This window comes from Piliocolobus tephrosceles, chromosome 10 (genome assembly GCF_002776525.5).
Source record: "Piliocolobus tephrosceles isolate RC106 chromosome 10, ASM277652v3, whole genome shotgun sequence".
Lineage (NCBI taxonomy): Eukaryota > Metazoa > Chordata > Mammalia > Primates > Cercopithecidae > Piliocolobus > Piliocolobus tephrosceles.
In genome coordinates, this window is record NC_045443.1 from 92,414,134 (window position 1) to 92,434,026 (window position 19,893).

General features: G+C 42.7%; 1 protein-coding gene across 2 annotated transcripts in view; it reads right to left on the bottom strand.

The window, feature by feature from the left end:
• Positions 1 to 16,016: 16,016 nt before the first annotated feature.
• Positions 16,017 to 19,893, bottom strand: part of NDUFA12 (NADH:ubiquinone oxidoreductase subunit A12) — a 42,971-nt gene continuing 39,094 nt past the window's right edge. Inside the window, exon 4 of one of the 2 annotated variants that reach the window (XM_023227875.3) lies at positions 16,017 to 16,298. In XM_023227875.3, the coding sequence (XP_023083643.1) occupies positions 16,118 to 16,298 (181 nt within the window). In that variant the 3' untranslated portion in view covers positions 16,017 to 16,117. The remainder of the gene's footprint in view (positions 16,299 to 19,893) is intronic. The other variant, XM_023227943.3, reaches the window with a different exon arrangement.

Sequence of the window (19,893 nt, forward strand, 5' to 3'; positions counted from 1 at the left end):
AGAACTTTGGGAGGCCGAGATGGGCGGATCACGAGGTCAGGAGATCGAGACCATCCTGGCTAACCCGGTGAAACCCCGTCTCTACTAAAAATACAAAAAAAAAAAAAAAAAAAAAAACTAGCCGGGCGAGGTGGCGGGCGCCTGTAGTCCCAGCTACTTGGGAGGCTGAGGCAGGAGAATGGCATGAACCCGGGAGGCAGAGCTTGCAGTGAGCTGAGATCTGGCCACTGCACTCCAGCCTGGGCAACAGAGCAAGACTCCGTCTCAAAAAAAAAAAAAGAAGGGAGCCATCAAAAGAAAGCAAGCTGGAAATCTGCTACAGTGTCTTTACAAGTGGCATCAGGTGGGCTGATGTGGAACTAAAGTCATTTCCACCTAAACTACATCACTCACAGTGGGGGTGAGGTGGCTCCCCAAAGGAAACTGGGGTACTATTACCATGAAGAAGAGGAGAGGAGATTTAATGCCAAGGAATAAATAATAGGTGGCATTCACACTAGGGTAAGATTTCCAAGGACTTGAGTGAGAGAGCTCTCCCAGAAGGGCAGGTATCTACAAAGCAGGTGCAGAGTGGCCTGAAGCCCAAAGAAATAATTTTTGGAGACCAAATGGGAAGCACTTTCGTTCTCTGGGAACGAAACAAACCTGCCTGGGACACCAAACCTGCCATAAAAATGAGGAAGCAAATTTAGGTTATAACTCAGAAAGCTCCCAGGACTAGCAAATGTGCCAGCGTGAATTTTCCTGGAGTAAGCGGTTAAGGCCAGCCTTCCAATGTCATATGAGAAAGACACCCTAGAGCCACTCAGGTCTTTCTTACTGCACCGAGATTCATAACAGACCACAAAGACCCTAAGAGCAAATGATTTCTGCAACCTGTGCAAACACCCCATGTTTGTAATTTTTCCCTGGATATTTCCTTACAGAGATTAGCAACAAATTGCTGAAGTCAGAAAGCTCCAAAGTGCTTGCCTTCTAGGAAAGAAAGTAAGGAAACTGGTGGGGGCGGGGGGGGGGGGGGGGGGTGGTGCCCCATTTCTTTGTCATTCCTAGAAATAGGAAAGTTCCCAGGGATGAAGAGGGGGGTGGCAACGTTGAAAAGAAAGGGATGCAGGGCTGGGCGCGGCAGTCCATGCCTGTAATCCCAGCATTTTGGGAGATAGTAGATCACTTGAGGTCAGGAGTTTGAGACCAGCCTGGCCAAAATGGTGAAACCCCATCTCTACTAAAAAATACAAAAATTAGACAGGTATGGTGGCAGGCACCTGTAATCCCAGCTACTTGGGAGCCTGAGGCAGGCGAATCACTTGAACCCGGGAGGCAGAGGCTGCAGTGAGCCAAGATAGCACCACTGAACTCCAGCCTTGGACCTATGGAAAAGAAGGAAGGTATGTAGAGGAGCAATGTGTTTCTTTACAACTAGCATAAATTGGGTCGTGAATCTTTTAGCTTTAAACATTATAAAACCTTCCCCAAACTGGCGTAGACAGAAGAACTTACTGGCTTACGAAAGAGAAAAATGGAAAATGAATTTTAGGCAGGGTTTGATCCAGCAACTCAAGGGCATCCACGTCTTCCCATCTCTACCCTCTCCATCCTAGGGTTGGCTCTCATTATAGCAAGATGCTGACCAGTCGCCCCTTGGGCTGGGAGAAGGGGGAATGTGTCCTCATTAATATTGAAGAGAAGAGAAAGGAGTCTGTGTCTCAGAATTCTTCTCAAAGGACCTCGGATTGGACTAGCTTACGTCTTGTGCCTGCCTTTGAGTCAATCACTGTGTCTACGGGGAGGAAAATCAGGTTCTAACCAGGAGATGGCTGTGGAGCCAGCCACATAAAACCTGCAGAGCTGACAATGGTGGGAATGAGTGCTGGTTTCCCTAAGAAAATAGGATATTGTTATGATGAATGAAGAGAAATAGAGGCTGGACAGCCAACAACAGGTCTCCCAGCATCAGATGTACAGGGGAAGGTGGAATGTGTGTGCTACATATTCTAAATCAATGGGAAAGTTAACAGCTGAAGTTTCTCCCTGGAAGTAACTTTTTCCTTAAAAAAAAAAAAAAAAAAAAAAAGCGACAGGAAGAGAAGGCTACCATGATGTGATTGTGACCATGCTCAGCTGGGTAGCAGCTGCTCTGCCTGATGAGACACAGGGATAGTCAATGCACATGAATAATCTCTGAAGATGGATCTGATACATGCACTTTACCTAACAGTCTTGGAAGGACTCATAGGATACACCCCAAGGAGTGAGTTAATGTTGTGTGCTTTATTTATTCACAAGGATGGTTTCCTCCTGAAAGCCAGCACTGTGTTAACATTCTGCATGTCACTTTGGTTCAAGCAAGTCCCAGGAAGATAGATCACTATTCATTCACTGAAGAATTTCCCAAGTTAAAGAAGAGATACAATTAATAATGTTAGAGTAGCCCAGCTAGAAACTCTAACAAGTTATATAACATAGAAGACAGAGAATAATGAGAACAGTTATTCCTTTCTGCTTCAAAGAGAATAGTAAAATAGACTCGATAGCATGAAAATTTTTCAACAGGTTTTTTCCCCCACTCCTGGCCTAATGGGCATTGATTCATGCCAGGGGTCTATGGGGCTGAAAGAGCCAGCATATCTATCTGAAATAGAGTTCTCTAACCACTATGTCAGATGTAACAGTAGCTTTCAACGTCTTGTCTGATAATGAGGTGATTGTTTAAATGAATTATGATATACCCCTACAATGAAATTTTATTTATTCATTTAAAATGATGCTGTAGGCTGGGCATGGTGGCTCATGGCTGTAATCCCAGCACTTTGGGAGGCCGAGGTGGGCATATCACTTGAGGTCAGGAGTTCGAGACCAGCCTGGCCAACATAGTGAAACCCCATCTCTACTAAAAATACAAAAAAAAATTAGCCGGGTGTGGTGGCAGCTGCCTGTAATACCAGTTACTCAGGAGGCTGAGGCAGGAGAATCACTTGAACTTGGGAGTCAGAGGTTGCTATGAGCCGAGATCATGCCATTGCACTCCAGCCTGGGCAACAGAGCAAGACTCCATCTCTAATAATAATAATAATAATAATAATAACAATAATCATAATCATAATCATAATGCTATAGATAAAAATGCATTAACCTTGCCTAATGTTTACAATTTATTACTTTTTTCTTTTGAAATGGAGTCTTGCTCTGTCGCCCAGGCTGGAGTGCAACAGGCGATCTCGGCTCACTGCAACCTCCGCCTGCTGGGTTCAAGCAATTCTCCTGCCTCAGCCTCCTGAGTAGCTGGGATTACAGGCATGTGCCACCATGCCTGGCTAATGTTTGTATTTTTAGTAGAGAGGGGGTTTCATCATGTTGGTCAGGCTGGTCTCGAACTCCTGACCTTGTGATCTGCCTACTTGGCCTCCCAAAGTGCTGGGATTACAGGCATGAGCCACTGCGCCCAGTCACTATTTATTATTGAGTGAGAAAAGCAGATTAGGAAACAACATGGAGAGGTTATAATCATACTTAACTAAAATATTAAAATATTTACATTTTACACAGAAAAATGAAAAGATATACTTTGAGGTGTTAACAGTGGTTTTTTTTTGGTGCTGTAATCATGAATATTCTTCTTGAATCTTTTTTCTTGTTTATATTTTCTAAATTTTCTGTGATGTACATGTATTGCTTTTGTAATAAGAAAAACACATCAGAGAGATTTTATTTTAAAATTATGCTTGCTGCATCTGTAAGTCTTTAATTGTGCTTATACTTTTCCTCTTCAAAAATTTTGGACAGCGGCTCATGCCTGTGATCCCAGCACTTTGGGAGGCTGAGGTGGGAGGATCATTTGAGGCCAAGAGTTCAAGACCAGCCTGGGTAACATAGTGAGACCTCCATCTCTACTGAAAACTTTAAAAATTAGCTGGGTACGGTGGTGCGCACCTGTAGTTCCAGCTACTCAGGAGGCTTAGGTGGGAGGATCACTTGAGCCCAGGACACCGCAGGGCGTGATCGTGCAACTGCACTCCAGCCTGGTTGACAGAATAAGACCATCTCTTAAAAAAAAAAAAAAAAAAAAAAAAAAAAAATTGACATTCTTTCTGTCAGCAGCCACAGTTGTCTGTGGATTGATGTAGGGGAGTAAATGAGTGATTTTTCCATGATGTAGCATGGAAAAATCAGTGAATGAATAAACACAGCACCGATTAGAGCAATGAAGGAAACTCGGGAATCCAGAGGCCAATCCCCGGTTCCCTCCATTCCATCTAGGTAACATCTAAATGAGATCCCGTTCCAGGCTCTCCTCTTTCCAGTCACTAGAAGGGACAGTCTCATCCACAGGAGACATTTTAGTGCTTCCAGATCTGGAGATGGCGTCTTCTTGCCCTCAGGAGGGGCATCTTAAGAGTCATGATTCTCAGACCCTTGTAAGGGGTTAGCCACCTCCCGCCTCTACCCCTTGACGAATTTGTCTTTTCATTGATCTCTAGATCTCTCCAGCCTCCCCAGGTGGGGCACAGCTTGTCTCGGAAGGAATGCCATCCCTGCTGAACCTCAGGGGCTCCTTGACCTTCGCCGTCTCAGCCACCTTCTCCAGCACTGCCACCCCCACACAACCCTCATTAGTGGCCACCATCACCGCTGCCGCCATGCTGCGGCCCTGTTAGAGACCACTCCCCTCCTCTTCAGTCCTGAGCAAAGAGACAAGGAAACACCTTCTCATCAGCCTCGTGAGTCTAGAAATGCAGAGGTCCCATTCACAGGGCTTTACCCAGGTAGGGAGGAAGGCATGGACACATCAACCTTCCACCTCAGCAGCATCCCTCCCTCTTCTTGTTCACCAGCCTGCTAGCCTGAGGGACAGAAAGTGACAAAAAAAGAGGTGAAACAAACTCAAAGCCTGCAAGTAGCTTACATGAGCTATCCACTAGATGCTGAGCTGTAGTGGATGGTTGCGAAGGGCCCCAGGTTGACAGGTTTGGTTGTTTTTATTTTTTTTAAAATTTTTCAAGAACAAGTAGAAATTTAGATTCTTATGTATAGTCTCCCAGATTTTAAACATTGGCAACTCATTTTTTTTTTTTTTAGACAAAAGTCTTGCTCTGTTGCCCGGGCTGGAGTGCTGGAGTGCCATGGTGCGATCTCTCCAGTAGCTGGGATTACAGGTGCCTGCCACCACACTCAGCTAATGTTTGTATTTTTAGTAGAGATGGGGGTTTCACCGTGTTGGCCAGGCTGGTCTCGAACTCCTGCACCTGCCTCAGCCTCCCAAAGTGCTGGGATTACAGGCATGAGCAACTGCACCCGGCCTCATTCTATTTTTTAATCCCAATATAAATCTGTACCCGTTAGAAATTCTATTCAGCTTCTTCTTTTTTTTGAGACAGAGTCTCGCTCTGTTACCCAGGCTAGAGTGCGGTGGCATGATCTTGGCTCACTGCAATCTCTGCCTCCAAGGTTCAAGCAATTCTTCTGCTTCAGCCTCCTGAGTAGCTGGGATTACAGGCGTCCGCCACCATGCCTGGCTAATTTTTGTATTTTTAGTAGAGATGGGTTTTCGCCACGTTGGCCAGGCTGGTCTCAAACTCCTGACCTCAAGTTATCTGCCCACCTTAGTCACCCAAAGTGTTGGGATTACAGCTGTGAGCCACTGCGCCTGGCCCAGCTGACTCTATTTCAGAGACATAATACGGCTTAAGGGAAAGACTTCTTTCTCTCCCACCTGAAAGAAGTCCAGAGGTGGGCAGTCCAGGGCTGCATGTGGCTCATGAGATTCCCCATGTCTGAACCACATGGCTTGGGTTTCTTTCTAGCAGTTGCTAGAATGCACCGGAGCTTCAATTCCAGATCAACCAGCTAAATGTCCCTGGGAACAGCCATTTATCTTTCTATGCTTCTGTTTGCTCTTTTGTAAAATGAACAATAACAGCACCCTCCTCACAGGTTGGCTGTTAAGAATTAAATGAGATAATACACAAAAAGTTGTTAACACAGAGCCTGGAACACAGCCCCAAAAGTGTAAGATAAAGTGACCCCATCCCCACTCTTTGATTACCTGGGTCATTATAAACTATAACAACAAAGCAAAATCACTTGAGGTCAGGAGTTTGAGACCAGCCTGGCCAACATGGTGAAACCCCCGTCTCTACTAAAATACAAAAATTATCTGGGCCTGGTGGCATGAGCCTATAATCCCATCTACTTGGGTGGCTGAGGCAGGAGAACTGCTTGAACCTGGGAGGCGGAGGTTGCAGTGAATAGAGATCCCACCACTGCACTCCAGCCTGGGGGACAGAGTAAGACTCCATCTCAAAAAAAAGAAAAAAAAAAAAAAGAAAGAAATGGGAATCAGGAACCAAAAGTTAATCTGTAAGAACATAAGCTTTGGATAGATTGTTGGACTTTCTTCAACTGTGAAGGGGAGAGGGGCTTTCTGAGTCAATTTTATCTAGATCTAAGGAGCAAGAAGACCCCAAGTGACATTTGATTTGTATAGTTAATGCCTACCCTCCTTCTGTCCCCAACCACTTCTAGAGACTCTTGGCAAAACTGAATGGGAATTTTCTGACACTGCTTCTGCTTGTACAATACTGAGAAGTCAGGAAGAGCTTGAGTTGGCTGTAATTCTAAAGGGTGAATGGATGCTGATGGTGTATCCTAGCAACAGCCGAAAAGAAATCAACATCAAGTGATACAAGTTCCATGAGTAGAAGAAGCAAAACATCCACTGAAACGTGGTGAGAAGTCACATGACCTAGGTACTGACTGTCAGGCCCAAACTGGCCATTGTAAGCTAATCTTGCTGTTAGGATGCTGTAAAGATGAGGCAAGAGCAAAAGGGTGAGCTGGGTTGAAGGAAGCCTCATAAAAATGACCCCAAGTCAAAATGCTCAGTCAAAGCCCAGCTTTGGAGCGATGGCCTTAGCCAGAGAAAACCACTTAATTTGTAGATAACCAAAGGTCATAGAAGGTTGTCAAATAAATCCCTTTAATCTAATTATGAATGACATTTACCTCAATAAAGCCACATGGTATTAAATAAGACATTAATAATCATATCTCACAAGAATCGAAATGACTCTCATCCATTACCCTCCTCATAAATTTAGAAAGCATTGATTTTTAGCCAAGTACCAACTGAAGAATACTAATATCCTACCGCATTTGTCAGGGTTGTTTTTGCTGCCAATGAGAGAAATTCAGCTGGAATTGAGCAAATTCAAGGGGAGAGAGTAAGTCATAGAATCAAAGTCTCTCTCTCTCTCTCCTTCCTAGGGAGGCTGGGCATAGTGGCTCACACCTGTAACCTCAGCACTTCAGGAGGTTGAGGCTGGAAGATCACCTGAGGTCAGGAGTTCAAAACCAGTCTGGGCAACACGGTGAAACCCATCTCTACTAAAGGCTGGTGAAAGCAGCCTGGGCAACACGGTGAAACTCCATCTCTACTAAAAAACACAAAAATTAGCCGGGTGTGGTGGCACACGTCTGTAATCCCAGCTACTCGGGAGGCTGAGACAGGAGAATGACTTAAATCTGGGAGGCGGAGGTTGCAGTGAGCTGAGATTGCGCCACTGCACTTCAGTCTGGGTGACGGACGGAGATTCCGTCAAAAAAAAAAAAAAAGAAAGGGAGAGAGAAAGAGAGAAAGAGAGAGAGAGAAAAAAGAAGAAAGAAAGAGCCAGCCAGCCTAGGGAAGAATTTGATTAGCCTGGTGTGGACCGCACATATGTCTATTCCAGGGCTACTTATTAGGGCCAGGAGGATGGTGTCAGAAGGCAGGAGGCAGTGCGCTGTAGTTAGCAGGGCTAGAATGGGAAGGAGAAGTTTTCCAAAGAAGGGGGGTGCTGTTTTCAAAAGGGAAGAAACTGATGCTGAGCAGACAAATATCAAATGCCCGGCACATTTATTGAATCTGTGATGAGAGTGAATTTTATAACCTGCCACTATCATTAGCTTGTCTAAGTTGTCTTGGCAAAGGTAAAACATTACAGAATCCAGAGCTGTCTGGAATGTACAGTGGATTTGATCTTTCTAAATCATTTGTAATTATCTGTCATAGGAGGTGGAACGTTAGCTGTACATCTCTGAAAATATCAAATTTCATTTTCCTGTAAATAAAAGAAGGGTACTATAAAGATAAAAGTTAATATTATAGCTATATATTTAATTTTGTCTTCAAATATAACCACTAAGTGGTTTAAGTAAATAATTTAAAATTGAGTTTCTAGTAAAACTCACAAGAATATTGCATAAAATAACTTCAAAAAAGTCTCTAAGTCATTCTTATATAGTCATCTATATTAACGTATCATGTATAATTTAGTTGAATTAGCATTTATATGATTTTATTTACTTAATATAAAGAATAATAAAAAGGCCTAAAATTAATCATGCTTTCAGGAACTGTAAATCCATAAACTAAATTATCATTATTTTATATTGTTTTTAACGCCAGGTGCAGTGGCTCACACCTGTAATCCTAGCACTTTGGGAGGCCGAGGCAGGTGGATTGCTCGAGCTTAGGAGTTCAAGATCAGCCTGGGCAAGATGGTGAAACCCATCTCTACTAAAAATACAAAAATTAGCCAGGCATGGTGGCGCACACCTGTGTCCCAGCTACTCAGAAGGCTGAGGTGGGAGGATCACTTGAGCCAGGGAGGCGGAGGTTGCAGTGAGCCGAGATCACCCTTCTGGACTCCAGCCCGGGTGACAGAGTGAGACCCCATCTCAGAAAAATAAATAAAATTGTTAGAATTTTGGATCTTTGCTTATGGTTCCACCAAGATCATTAAGGTATGATGATAATAATACTAATGTCTACCATATGTCAGATGCTTTACCTAACAAGTCTAAGGAAGATTTAATCATCCTGTGTTACAGATGAGGAAACTGAGTTCCTCTTAGGAGGTGACAGTTGCCCAACGCTACGTGGCTAAGCTCTGGGATGGTCCTAGGTCAGTCCAGCTCTAGCGTTGAATCTCTTTCCAATCTGTCACACTGCTTCCCTGCCTCAACAGTGCCGAAGAACACATCTGTTTAGGATGTTTGTTAATCAAATAGAACTCTAACAACTGAGTGTTCTAAAATAATTATTGAGTCCACAGCCATACCACCCTGAACGTGCCCAATCTCGTCTAAAATAATTATTGAATCATAAATTATATAAATGTGCCATACAGCTGGACAAACAAGTTAACTTATTAGATTTTTAAATGTACTCCAAAAATAGAGTAGACACACTTGCGGTGTGTACGGTAAGTGCCAGTTCTAAGATCCTAAAAGAAATCTCAACATCAAACTCAATAGCAAACACAGACAAACAAGAAATGAGGGCAAGGCAGCCATTACTCAGTCAAACTTAGGGGAGAAACTTTGCTTTAAGTGACCACAAGAGAAAATGTGAGACTGAAATCTTAGTTCTTCACCAGTGGAAAATTAGTCAAGGGTTTTAATTTAGGGTTGTGGGGGCTGGGTGTGTGAAGACCGTAAGGGAGATGGGACAAGCACAGCTGTGTGACAAATACTAATGGCTATCACAATTCTCAAACTGAGACATTCAGGTCAGCCTGTAGGGCAAGCTGCCTCCAAATGCAACAGCCTTTTATATGGCTGACTACTTCTTCCACAAGTAATTTTTCTGTTTTTTCACTTAGTTCAAGTTGGAATTAATGGTTCTAGTGATTTGCGTTGCCTTTGATGAAATTCTTAACATTACAAATTTATTAATCCTACCTGCAAAGAGATAGCTTTTCAAAAATGAGAAAATAGTTTTTCATGTAAGTTAATATTTAAATTTCAAATTAGGATCCAGGTTTTCGTGCATGTAATTTTTCCATCCCCTTTGTATTGCTTTGAAAAGAATATCATAAAGCACCTAAAATTGTGAGGCTGATGCTTACCCTTATTTAGTGACATAAAGATGACTGCCAATTTTTTTTTTTTTTTTTAGCAATTTTATTGTGGCTCAAAGTTCCAAGTCCAGGCTGCATGCAGGCAAATCTGTAAATCTGACTTCTTTGTAACTGGAATCAGGTAGAGCCATCACTTACAGAAATTTTAAAGGCCGGGATATATCCTCCAATGCACATGCAGAGGTTTTGTGGAATATATGCATCCATTTCAACACAAAGTTTTTAAATAAAGCTATTTATTAGCTTATAGTAATAAATCCTGGCAAACACTACTGGTTCATAATACGCCTAGAGTTATGAATCAGAAGATTCATAATCAGGCCTACATCTAATAAGAAAGATGGCTGGCCAGGCGCAGTGGCTCACACCTGTAATCTTAGCACTTTGGGAGGCCAAGGTAGGTGGATCACCTGAAGTCAGGAGTTCAAGACCCACCTGGCCAACATGACAAAACCCCGTCTCTATAAAAACACACAATTAGCTGGGCGTGGTGACGAGTGTCTGTAATCCCAGCTACTCGGGAGGCTGAGGCAGGAGAATCACTTGAACCGGGAGGTGGAGGTTGCAATGAGCTGGGACCACACCACTGCCCTCCAGCCTGGGCGACAGAATGAGACTCTGTCAAAAAGAAAAAAAAAAAAAAGAAAGTGAGAGAGAGAGAGAGAGAGAGAGAGAGGCAAAGCAAGCAAACTTGGGCAACATAGCAAGAGCTTGTCTCTACAAAAAAATTAAAAAACTAGCTGGGCATGGTGGTGTATGCCTGGAAGGCTGAGGTGGGAGAACTACTTGAGCCCAGGAGGTCGAGGCTGCAGAGAATCGTGATTGAACCACTGCACTCCAGCCCTGGCAACAGAGTGAAAACCTGTCTCTGGAAAAAAAAAAAACGGAGAGGAGAGGAAAGGAGGACGGGGGAGGGGGAAAAAAAGAAAGGAAAGGAAAGGGGAAAAGGGAAAGGAAAGGAAAATGAAGAAAGAAAGGAGGATAGTACACAGCAGTAACACATTTTATTACTAGAGGAGAAGTAATAAAGTCATAAGGATGCTGTATCAGCGAGGACATTCAGCTGCAAGTGGAAGCAGCGTAAGTCAATACAGATTCTAAGTCAAGCTATAAGAAAATAGGGAAATTTCTAAGTCAAGCTATAAGAAAATAGGGAAAATAGGGAAATTAAAGAGTGGAAATGAAATGTACTCAGGCACAGGTAGAACCAGGTTCTTAAACACCAGACATCGGCCTGGAAAAAAACTTTTCTGGCCGGGCACGGTGGCTCACGCCTGTAAACCCAGCACTTGGGGAGGCTGGGGCGGGTGATCACTTGAGGTCAGGAGTTGGAGACCAGCCTGGCCAACATGGTGAAACCCCGCCTTTACTAAAAATACAAAAATGAGCCAGGCATGGTGGCATGCATCTGTCATCCCAGCAACTAGGGAGGCTGAGGCAGGATAATCGCTTGAACCCAGGAGACGGAGGTTGCAGTGAGCCGAGACTGCGCCACTGCACTCCAGTCTGGGCAACAGAGTGAGACTCGGTCTAAAAAACAAAAAACATACACAGACATTACCTTCCTGGAGCCAGGGCTGATAAATATGGCTCCATTACTCTTATGCTCTTACGATGTGACCGCATTTCATACTATGAGCACTTGGCACCAGGGTATGAATTAACTTGTATTTGAGAAGAATGTTAGGAACAGGACTTTTCCATTCATAGAAGGATGACTTAAAGCAGGGATATAGACCAAGGGGTCTTTGCAAGCTGATCACACAAGTGATTGCAAACCCTTGAAATGATCACCAATTTTCTGGAAACACAGCATGACATCATGGTAATTAGTGTACTTTTTTTCCTGTAAAAATTGGTCAATGAAACTTTAGAAATTTCCTATTTGCCCGTTTAGGTATTATTTTCCACAAGAACTCTTACTTTCCAAAACTTCAGAATTTACTGTTCTGGGCTGCTGCTGTTTAATTTCAGTCACTATTTCACCTCCAACAAAAATTATTATTATTATTTTTGAGACAGAGTATCACTCTGTGGCCCAGGCTAGAGTGCAGTGGCGTGATCTCAGCTCACTGCAGCCTCCACCTCCCAGATTGAGGCGATTCTCCTACCTTAGCTTCCTCAGTAGCTGGAACTATAGGCCTGTGCTGCCACACATGGCTAATTTTTGTATTTTCAGTAGAGACGGTTTTTCACCATGTTGGCCAGGCTGATCTCGAACTCCTGACCTCAGGTGATCTGCCTGCCTCAGCCTCCCAAAGTGCTGGGATTATAGGTGTTAGCCACTGTGCCCAGCCCTAAATCTAATCAATACAGTTTTGCTTCATTATGTCTACATGTAGAGTGCCTTTGTAGGTGGACAGTGGGTGTTCAGTAAAAGCTCAATACACAGATTGTTCACTGGAATAATTTTGTTCAGGCCTTTTCCCAAAAAGTAACAATAAGTACTATGAATAAAATAAAACAAGGAAGTTCATATAAAAAAACAGTAATAGGAAGTTCCTGAGGAAGCTACTGTAGATTAGATGACACAGAACATTCTGTTGAGGAGGTGATACTTGTAAAGTAAGATATGAATGATACCAAAAAAAGGAACAACACAAAGATGTTAATATTCTAGGCAGAAAGAAGAGCAAGTGGAAAGACCCAAGACAAGAATGAATCCAGTCTCTGAAGATTAGACAGAGGCTGACATATAGTGGGTGATGGAGGGAGAAACGAGAGGTGGTATCAGAGGTAGGTCGATAAGGCACATCATAAGCACAAGCAGGGACTCCCAGACAGGTCCATTGCCTTTTTTTTTTTTTTTTTTTTTTTTTGAGATGGGAGTTTCACTCTTGTTGCCCAGGCTGGAGTACAATGGCACAATCTTGGCTCACTGCAACCTCCGCCTCCCGGATTCAAGAGATTCTCCTGTCTCAGCCTCCCAAGTAGCTGGGATTACAGGCACATGCCACCACGCCTGACTAATTTTTGTATTTTTAGTAGAGCCAGGGTTTCATCATATTGGTCAGGCTGGTCTCGAGCTCCTGACCTCAGGTGATCCGCCTGCCTTGGCCGCAAAAAGTGCTGGGATTATAGGCGTGAGCCACTGCGCCTCTTCTTTTCTGTGAAGTGAGTTTCTCTGCCATGGACACTGTCCTACATATGACAAGGCAGAAAACATTCTAATCCCATGAATGTTGATGTTGGCCAAGGCATGATAGGCAGGGAAAACAGACCGAAATTCAGAATCAGTGCCTATTCCCACAAAAACAAAGCATCTCTCCCTCCAATATGGAAGAAGTCCAATGAAATGAACTTGATGCAATGACGTTACTGGGCTTAGATGTGTGTTTTCTGTTGGGATCTTCGAGAAGCAGGTACTGAGACAAAGATTTGTTCTCAGAAGGTGATCTCAGTAATTATCTGGCTACTTTGTTCTAAATCTTTTTGGGTTACAGATCCAAGCCTCAAGGTTCATTTGCCAAGCTCTTCCCAAAACTTTTGCACAAATCTTCCATGTTGCTTTTTTCAATCTCTGACTATCTAGCCAGTGACTAGTTACGGTTATAGATCCTCACCTCAGATCATGTTTCCCTGAAGTCAAAGTACACGATTAAAGGCAGTGCTTGGAATTTTGCCTACAAATTGAGATTTGCCCTCAACTGTCCTTCAAGACCACCCCAAATATACACAGTACATTTCTAGCTGATGGTGCCTATTGTTCACGGTATCTGTAAACCGGGTTTGGCTTTTTTCATTCTCAGTTAACTGGACAATAACGCTGCACAAAGGTAAAGGGACAGATTGGTAGGGGCAAGGTGTGGGAATAGAGTAGTTAAAGGCACAGAGTCAGGAGAAATCTGTTCATACAAAGAAAATGTGTCTTCATGACCTGTCTGGTCCCACCTGCTAGGTGATGGAGTGCTGCTGGAAATGGTCAACTTTATGAGTAGGTGGATTAAATAGCACCTGGTGTCCCCATAGTCTCCAACATCCCCAGTAGCAAATTAGAACCGTTTCTCAAAAGGAAAATAGTAATCTTCCAGAAGGGGGTATGACCTTGCTCCAAAGTCCTGTGGGCTTCCATTGTGATTCTCCTGGAGAAATTTGTCTCTGACTTTGGTAAGTCTCCCAATCAGCCAGACACTTTGAGAGGGCTGAGCAGCAGAGCTGCTTGGACTGCAGACTGGGCCACCTACAGGGACTAGTTTTGCTCTGCCAGCTTTTCAGGTCATCAGGCAAATAAATATGTGCAAAACACCTGTATGTTATATGCTGTCTCAAAAATCCAGGGCTAAAAAAGCCAAAACAACACACTGAATACAGTATCTCTTGAAGGCACTGAATTCAACCTGATCCAGCTAAGGGATACTCAGGGGATAGGGCTGCAGTAGACTAGTTTCTTATGACAGAGGAAGAGTTTCAGAAGAACTGGTTTTTGCGTGTTGGTTTCTTTAGCACAGTTGTTCAAAACATTGGCTGCAAATTGAACCACAAGGTGATGCGGGGAGTTTTAAAAATTACTGATGCCTGGACCCTACCCTCAGAGATGCCGGTCTGATTGCCTGGGCTTCTGGATTATAAAAAAGCTAATATGCAGCCAAGGGCGAAGACCATTGTTCTAGTTCCTTCTAGATGTTCCTATACCAACAGCCAGGGTCCCACTCTATCCCTTCATTTTCATATAGGAAACCAAGGAGGTAAGTGAAGTCATACAATTACCCTGCATTTCACTTATAAACCAAAAGGTATCGGAGACAAGTCTCAATCAATTTAGAAAGTTTATTTTGCTGAGGTTAAGGCTGTGCCTATGACACAGCTTCAGGGGGTCTTGACGACATGTGCCCAAGTGGTTGCGGTACAGCTTGCTTTTAGACACTTTAGGGAGACGTGAGACACCAATCAGTAGGTGTAACATGCACACTGGTTCCGTCAGGTGAGACAGGACAACCTGAGGTAGGGGCTTCCAGGTCATAAGTAGACAAGAGACAAAAGGTTGCATTCTTTTGAGTTCTTAAGCAGCCTTCCACTGAATACACAGCTTAGTCTGGCTCAGTGAATCTGGATTTTTACATAAACAATAGGGCAGAGGAAGCAATCAGATATGCATTTATCTCCGGTGAGCCTCAGAGATGACTGAGTTCTGTCTGTCCTTTGTCCACAAGGAATTTCAAGGAGGGAGATATGTAGCTTTTTATCTTTGTAGCTATTAATATCTTATTTAGGGATAAAATGGGGGTCAGGTTTGCCTGACATAGTTCCCAGCTTGACTTTTCCCTTGGCTTAGTGATTTTGGGGTCCCAAGATTTATTTTCCTTTCACACACTCGATGCCTTGAGTTGAGATTTGAGAATCAAGGTTTATTCTCTCTTAAGTCATTCAATGCCCTTGGAAACAACCACCTGACTCCATAATCCTAGCATTTTTTTCCATCGCTATTAAATTGTTCCATGGTGGCTGCTACCAGTCTCCAAGGGCCTTATCCTCCGGGGGCTCGTGGATCCTGGTGACTAAAGGCTCCTTGATCACTGGAGCTGCGAGCTTTCCATCTGGAATACAGAGATGTGGGCCTTTCACCCTACCCAGACACAACAACCAATTCCAAAGATCCCGCGTTTCCTTGAAGGTCTTTTGCCTACCTCTGGTACCAATCTGGACATTAAAGACTTTTTTATTGGTAAGCTTAATAAAAAGAATCTGTGACCCTAGTTAGCTTAAAGAACTAAGAATATACTGGAATAGAGTCTAGGATAGTTTACAGTTTAAAATGAACCATTAAAGAAGCAGACTCAGGAAATAGGGTATCTCTGATAACCTCCTTAGAGAACTTCAATATAAGTCACCCAGTTCTGATGACTTTCAGCCTTTGTGTCTCTCCATTCAAGTTCCAAGTTCCCATGAGAAAATGTGGCTTGGCTTAGGTCTTCCCATATAATGAGCTATGGTAGTAAGGTAGGGTCCCAAAGCACAAACAGGACCACAGAGGCTGTTTCCAGAAAAGGGAACTGTAAACCAGGCAGCTACCCCAATACAAGTCTACTTCAATCACTATGTTTGGAAGCATCTATTTTGCAGGTGGAAAACAAGGTGGAAAACAACAAAGTGAAGGGCAAAAAGGCACGAAAGACACTGTTTATAGTCACACAATTTTAATCTAGTGAATGGTAAATAGTAAAAGAGTAATTACATGAAAAGCTCCATATTTTGCATGTTTCAACTGTTCTTCATTGTCTTTACTTGTAAGGTGTTGAAGGTGGGATCCACTCCTGAATCTTCTTTCTAGTGGTGGAATAAGGTACATATTGTTCTGGCGTGCCACTCACGTTGAATTTATGGTTTGTCCAAATGAATTTACGAGCAGTAAGTGGTTTTGTTGTTGGAGGATCATCAGTCATACTGTGAAGCCAACGATGCCTTGAAGAGGGGAAAAAATCCAAACAGTTATGAAGAAGCAGTACAGCACAGTGGAAGGAGGGTTAAAAAGGTATTTTTTGTTGTTGTTGCTTGGGTTCAAGCCTCAGCTCCAACACTTACTAGCTGAATTCTTCTATGCCTTAGTTTTTTTCCATCTGAACATCCCTACTCCTCAGGGATGGTATAAAGACAAAAGGAGATAATATACACAAAGCACACAGAAAAATTATTGTGTGTGGCAGATACTCAACAAATGTCAGCTACTGTTCTCATTACCGTATTTTTTTTCCTTCATTTTCTTTCTTTCTTTTTTTGGAGGCAGGGTCTCACTCTGTCACCCATGCTAGAATGCAGTAGCACTATTATAGCTCATTGCAGCCTCGAACTCCTGGGCTCATGTGATCCTCCTACCTCAGCCTCCTACGTAGCTGACACTATAAGAGCATGCCACCATGCCTGGCTAACTTTTAGAACATTTTTGTAGAGATAGGATCTCACTATGCTGCCCAGGCTGATCTCAAACTTCTGAGCTCAAGGGATCTTCCTGCTTCAGCCTCCCAAAGTGCTGGGATTATAGGTATGAGCCACCATGCCCGGCCCATTACTGTATCTTATCAAATCTAACACTATCCATTTTCAGACATGCCATTATTTTATCTACCTCTAAGAAAGAAAGATGCTACCAAATATATTATGGCACACTACTGATTATAATATGTATCCTAAGTTTAGATGTGCAAATATATTTTAGAATTGATAAAAATACAGTATTACTATTAGGTGCTAGAGGCCAATTCTGGATTTTCAGTATGCTCAGGTTACTCTGGCTCATGAAGGTCTAGTTTAAAACCCATGAGGTTCCTGCTGAGAAGAGTCTCTGATGCATTGTAAATTCAAGCATGTCAGTGTAAACACTAGAGAATATGCAATTTGTTATATTAAAAGATTAAATCAGGGTCAGGCACAGTGGCTCATGTCTATAATCCCAGCACTTTGGGAGGATGAGGTGGGAGGATCACTTGAGGCCAGAAGTTCAGGACCAGCCTGGGCAACATAGTGAGATCCTGTCTTAAAAAAAAGTTAAATCGACCCCCAATTCACAAATATTTCAGTCGTAAGTGCTTAACAATTTAAGAGGATATGTTCCAGAAATCAGATCTAAAAGCTGGATACCTGGAGTTGAAATGGAGGAGACCAGTGATGCTGCTGCTAATGACAGGGAAAGGAGGAATCAAAGTTTGTGGGACAGAGTTCGATCAAGCAGGAAGCTAAGCTGAGGGGTTTACACGGGAAAGAAGGGAAGAGAGAATTTGTCCCAGCCTCTAAGACCTGGAGCTCACAAGACAGAGACGACCCTATTGGGGGGGAAAAAAAAAATGAGAGGCCAGTCACAGAACTGTAGCCCAGGGGTGGGGGAAAAAGGTGATTATCTAGCTGCAGAGAAAAGGACAAGAGGAGGATGTTTCAGTGGAATAACTAAAACTAAAGCTAATGAGAAACATTTTTGTTGCTATGTAAACCTAAGAATATTTGCTAGCAGTAATTGATAGATATAGACAGGTAATTGGCTCAAAACCAGTCTGAATACAGATAAAATATGATTACAGTTGCTATATTTATATCGAAAGATAATTGTTTCATGATCAGCTTATACAATGAAGAATGCAGAAAGCTGTACAAGCTAGGTCAGTGTCTGTCTTACATCCTTTAAAGGAAGCTGGGGATTAGTGAAAGTGACCTGGGCCAATACACTGTAACTATTCATATGAGCACACGAGCGCTGAAGCCCTTGTGAGACGATGGTGGTGAGCCAGGCTCCACTAACCACTCAGAGGGATTAGCTGTTAAAGTCAAGGCTGTCACTTATCAAGGGGCTTTATGTGAGCTTATGGCATAGCAGAAATATTTAACTTTTACCTCGTTGAGTCAGCTTAACTAAAGAAAAATTTTATTCAAAAAATTGCTGTCAAGACTCCTGAAGGTTAAAATGATATTTAAGGAACCATAGTCCCAAGCTTATGCCTATACTTAAGTGAGGAACTGAAGAGCTCATGGAGAAATGGAAAATGCTCCAAAAAAGTAAAAAATAATTTTTATCACAATACACAAAATCTGAAAATATTTATCCCGGCAAGGCTACATGCAAGAATCAGGGAATTAATAAATAATTAACTATACCCATTATAGCAGTTTATAAAGAATTATAAGAAAAAGGGAAATGTTTGTAGTCTGCTAGGCAAATATAACCCTTGTTATTTTATTATTAAATAAGGGGTAAATAAATCGTATCTTTCAGACTGCCACACCAGAGAGTTTTACTTGCAAAACAGACTCTTAGCTGGGTCTTTTTTTTTTTAGACAGTCTTGCTCTGTGGCGCAGGCTGGAGTGCAGTGGCGGTATCTTGGCTTACTGCAACCTTCACCTCCTGGGCTCAAGTGATTCTCCTGCCTCAGCCTCCTGAGTAGCTGGGATTACAGGCGCATGCCACCATGCTGAGCTAATTTTTTTATTTTTAGTAGAGATGAGGTTTCACCATGTTGTTCAGGCTGGTCTTCAACTCCTGGCCTCCAGTGATTCGCCCGCCTCGGCCTCCCAAAGTGCTGAGATTAAGGCGTGAGCCACTGCGCCTGGCCAGAGATACTGACTTTTAAGTTATTTTTAAAAATTTGGCCAGGTGCAGTGGCTCACGCCTGTAATCCCAGCACTTTGGGAGGCTGAGGCGGGCGGATCACTGGAGGCCAGAAGTTCAAGACCAGCCTGGCCAACATGGGCGAAACCCCATCTCTACTAAAAATACAAAAATCAGCCAAGGGGTGGTGGCACGCACCTGTAATCCCAGCTACTTGGGAGACTGAGGCATGAGAATTGCTTGAGCTGGGGAGGCAGAGGTTGCAGTAAGCTGAGATCTTGCCAATGTACTCCGGCCTGTGCCGCAGAGTGAGACTCTATCTCAAAATAAATAAATAAGCAAATAAGCCAATATACTAACTGCATTGTTTAGAAAACTGTGTTATAGTTGGCATTAGACTCACTTTAATTTTATATCCCAGTTATTAAAGGACAAAATATAAAATTGTATCTACTTGATAAAGTCAGTGAGACTGCAAATAAGGAGACTAGGAGAAAGGAAAAAGATTACAAATACAAAAGAGAAGACAATTTACAGTGAAAAAATATTACATTGGGGGAAAACTCAGTACTCAAATATATTGAAGTTATATCAAAATAAATGGAAAACAAAGATATTAAACAAAGATATAATTACTGTAATCTCCCCTATCGAAAAAAATTATTTTAACTTTTGGGAATGAAGCTTAAACTTGCAACACAACTCCAACAGGAACAAATCCCATAAATGGTTAATCCTACTTTGAGTTGTATAAGAAGAAAAAGTGTGTCTAAGAACAGAAGAGGGAGATTTTCTCCTTCTTTAAAAACATGCTGCTTCACTTACACAGCCCCTCAGTTTGAGGATGTGAGCCACTCAAAGTGGAAAACAGAGGGATTTATTTGTGAAGAAAAACTAAAATAGCCTAAAAGGAAATTTAACGAATAAAAACATACAGACAATATAAAATACATTTTTAAAAAAAC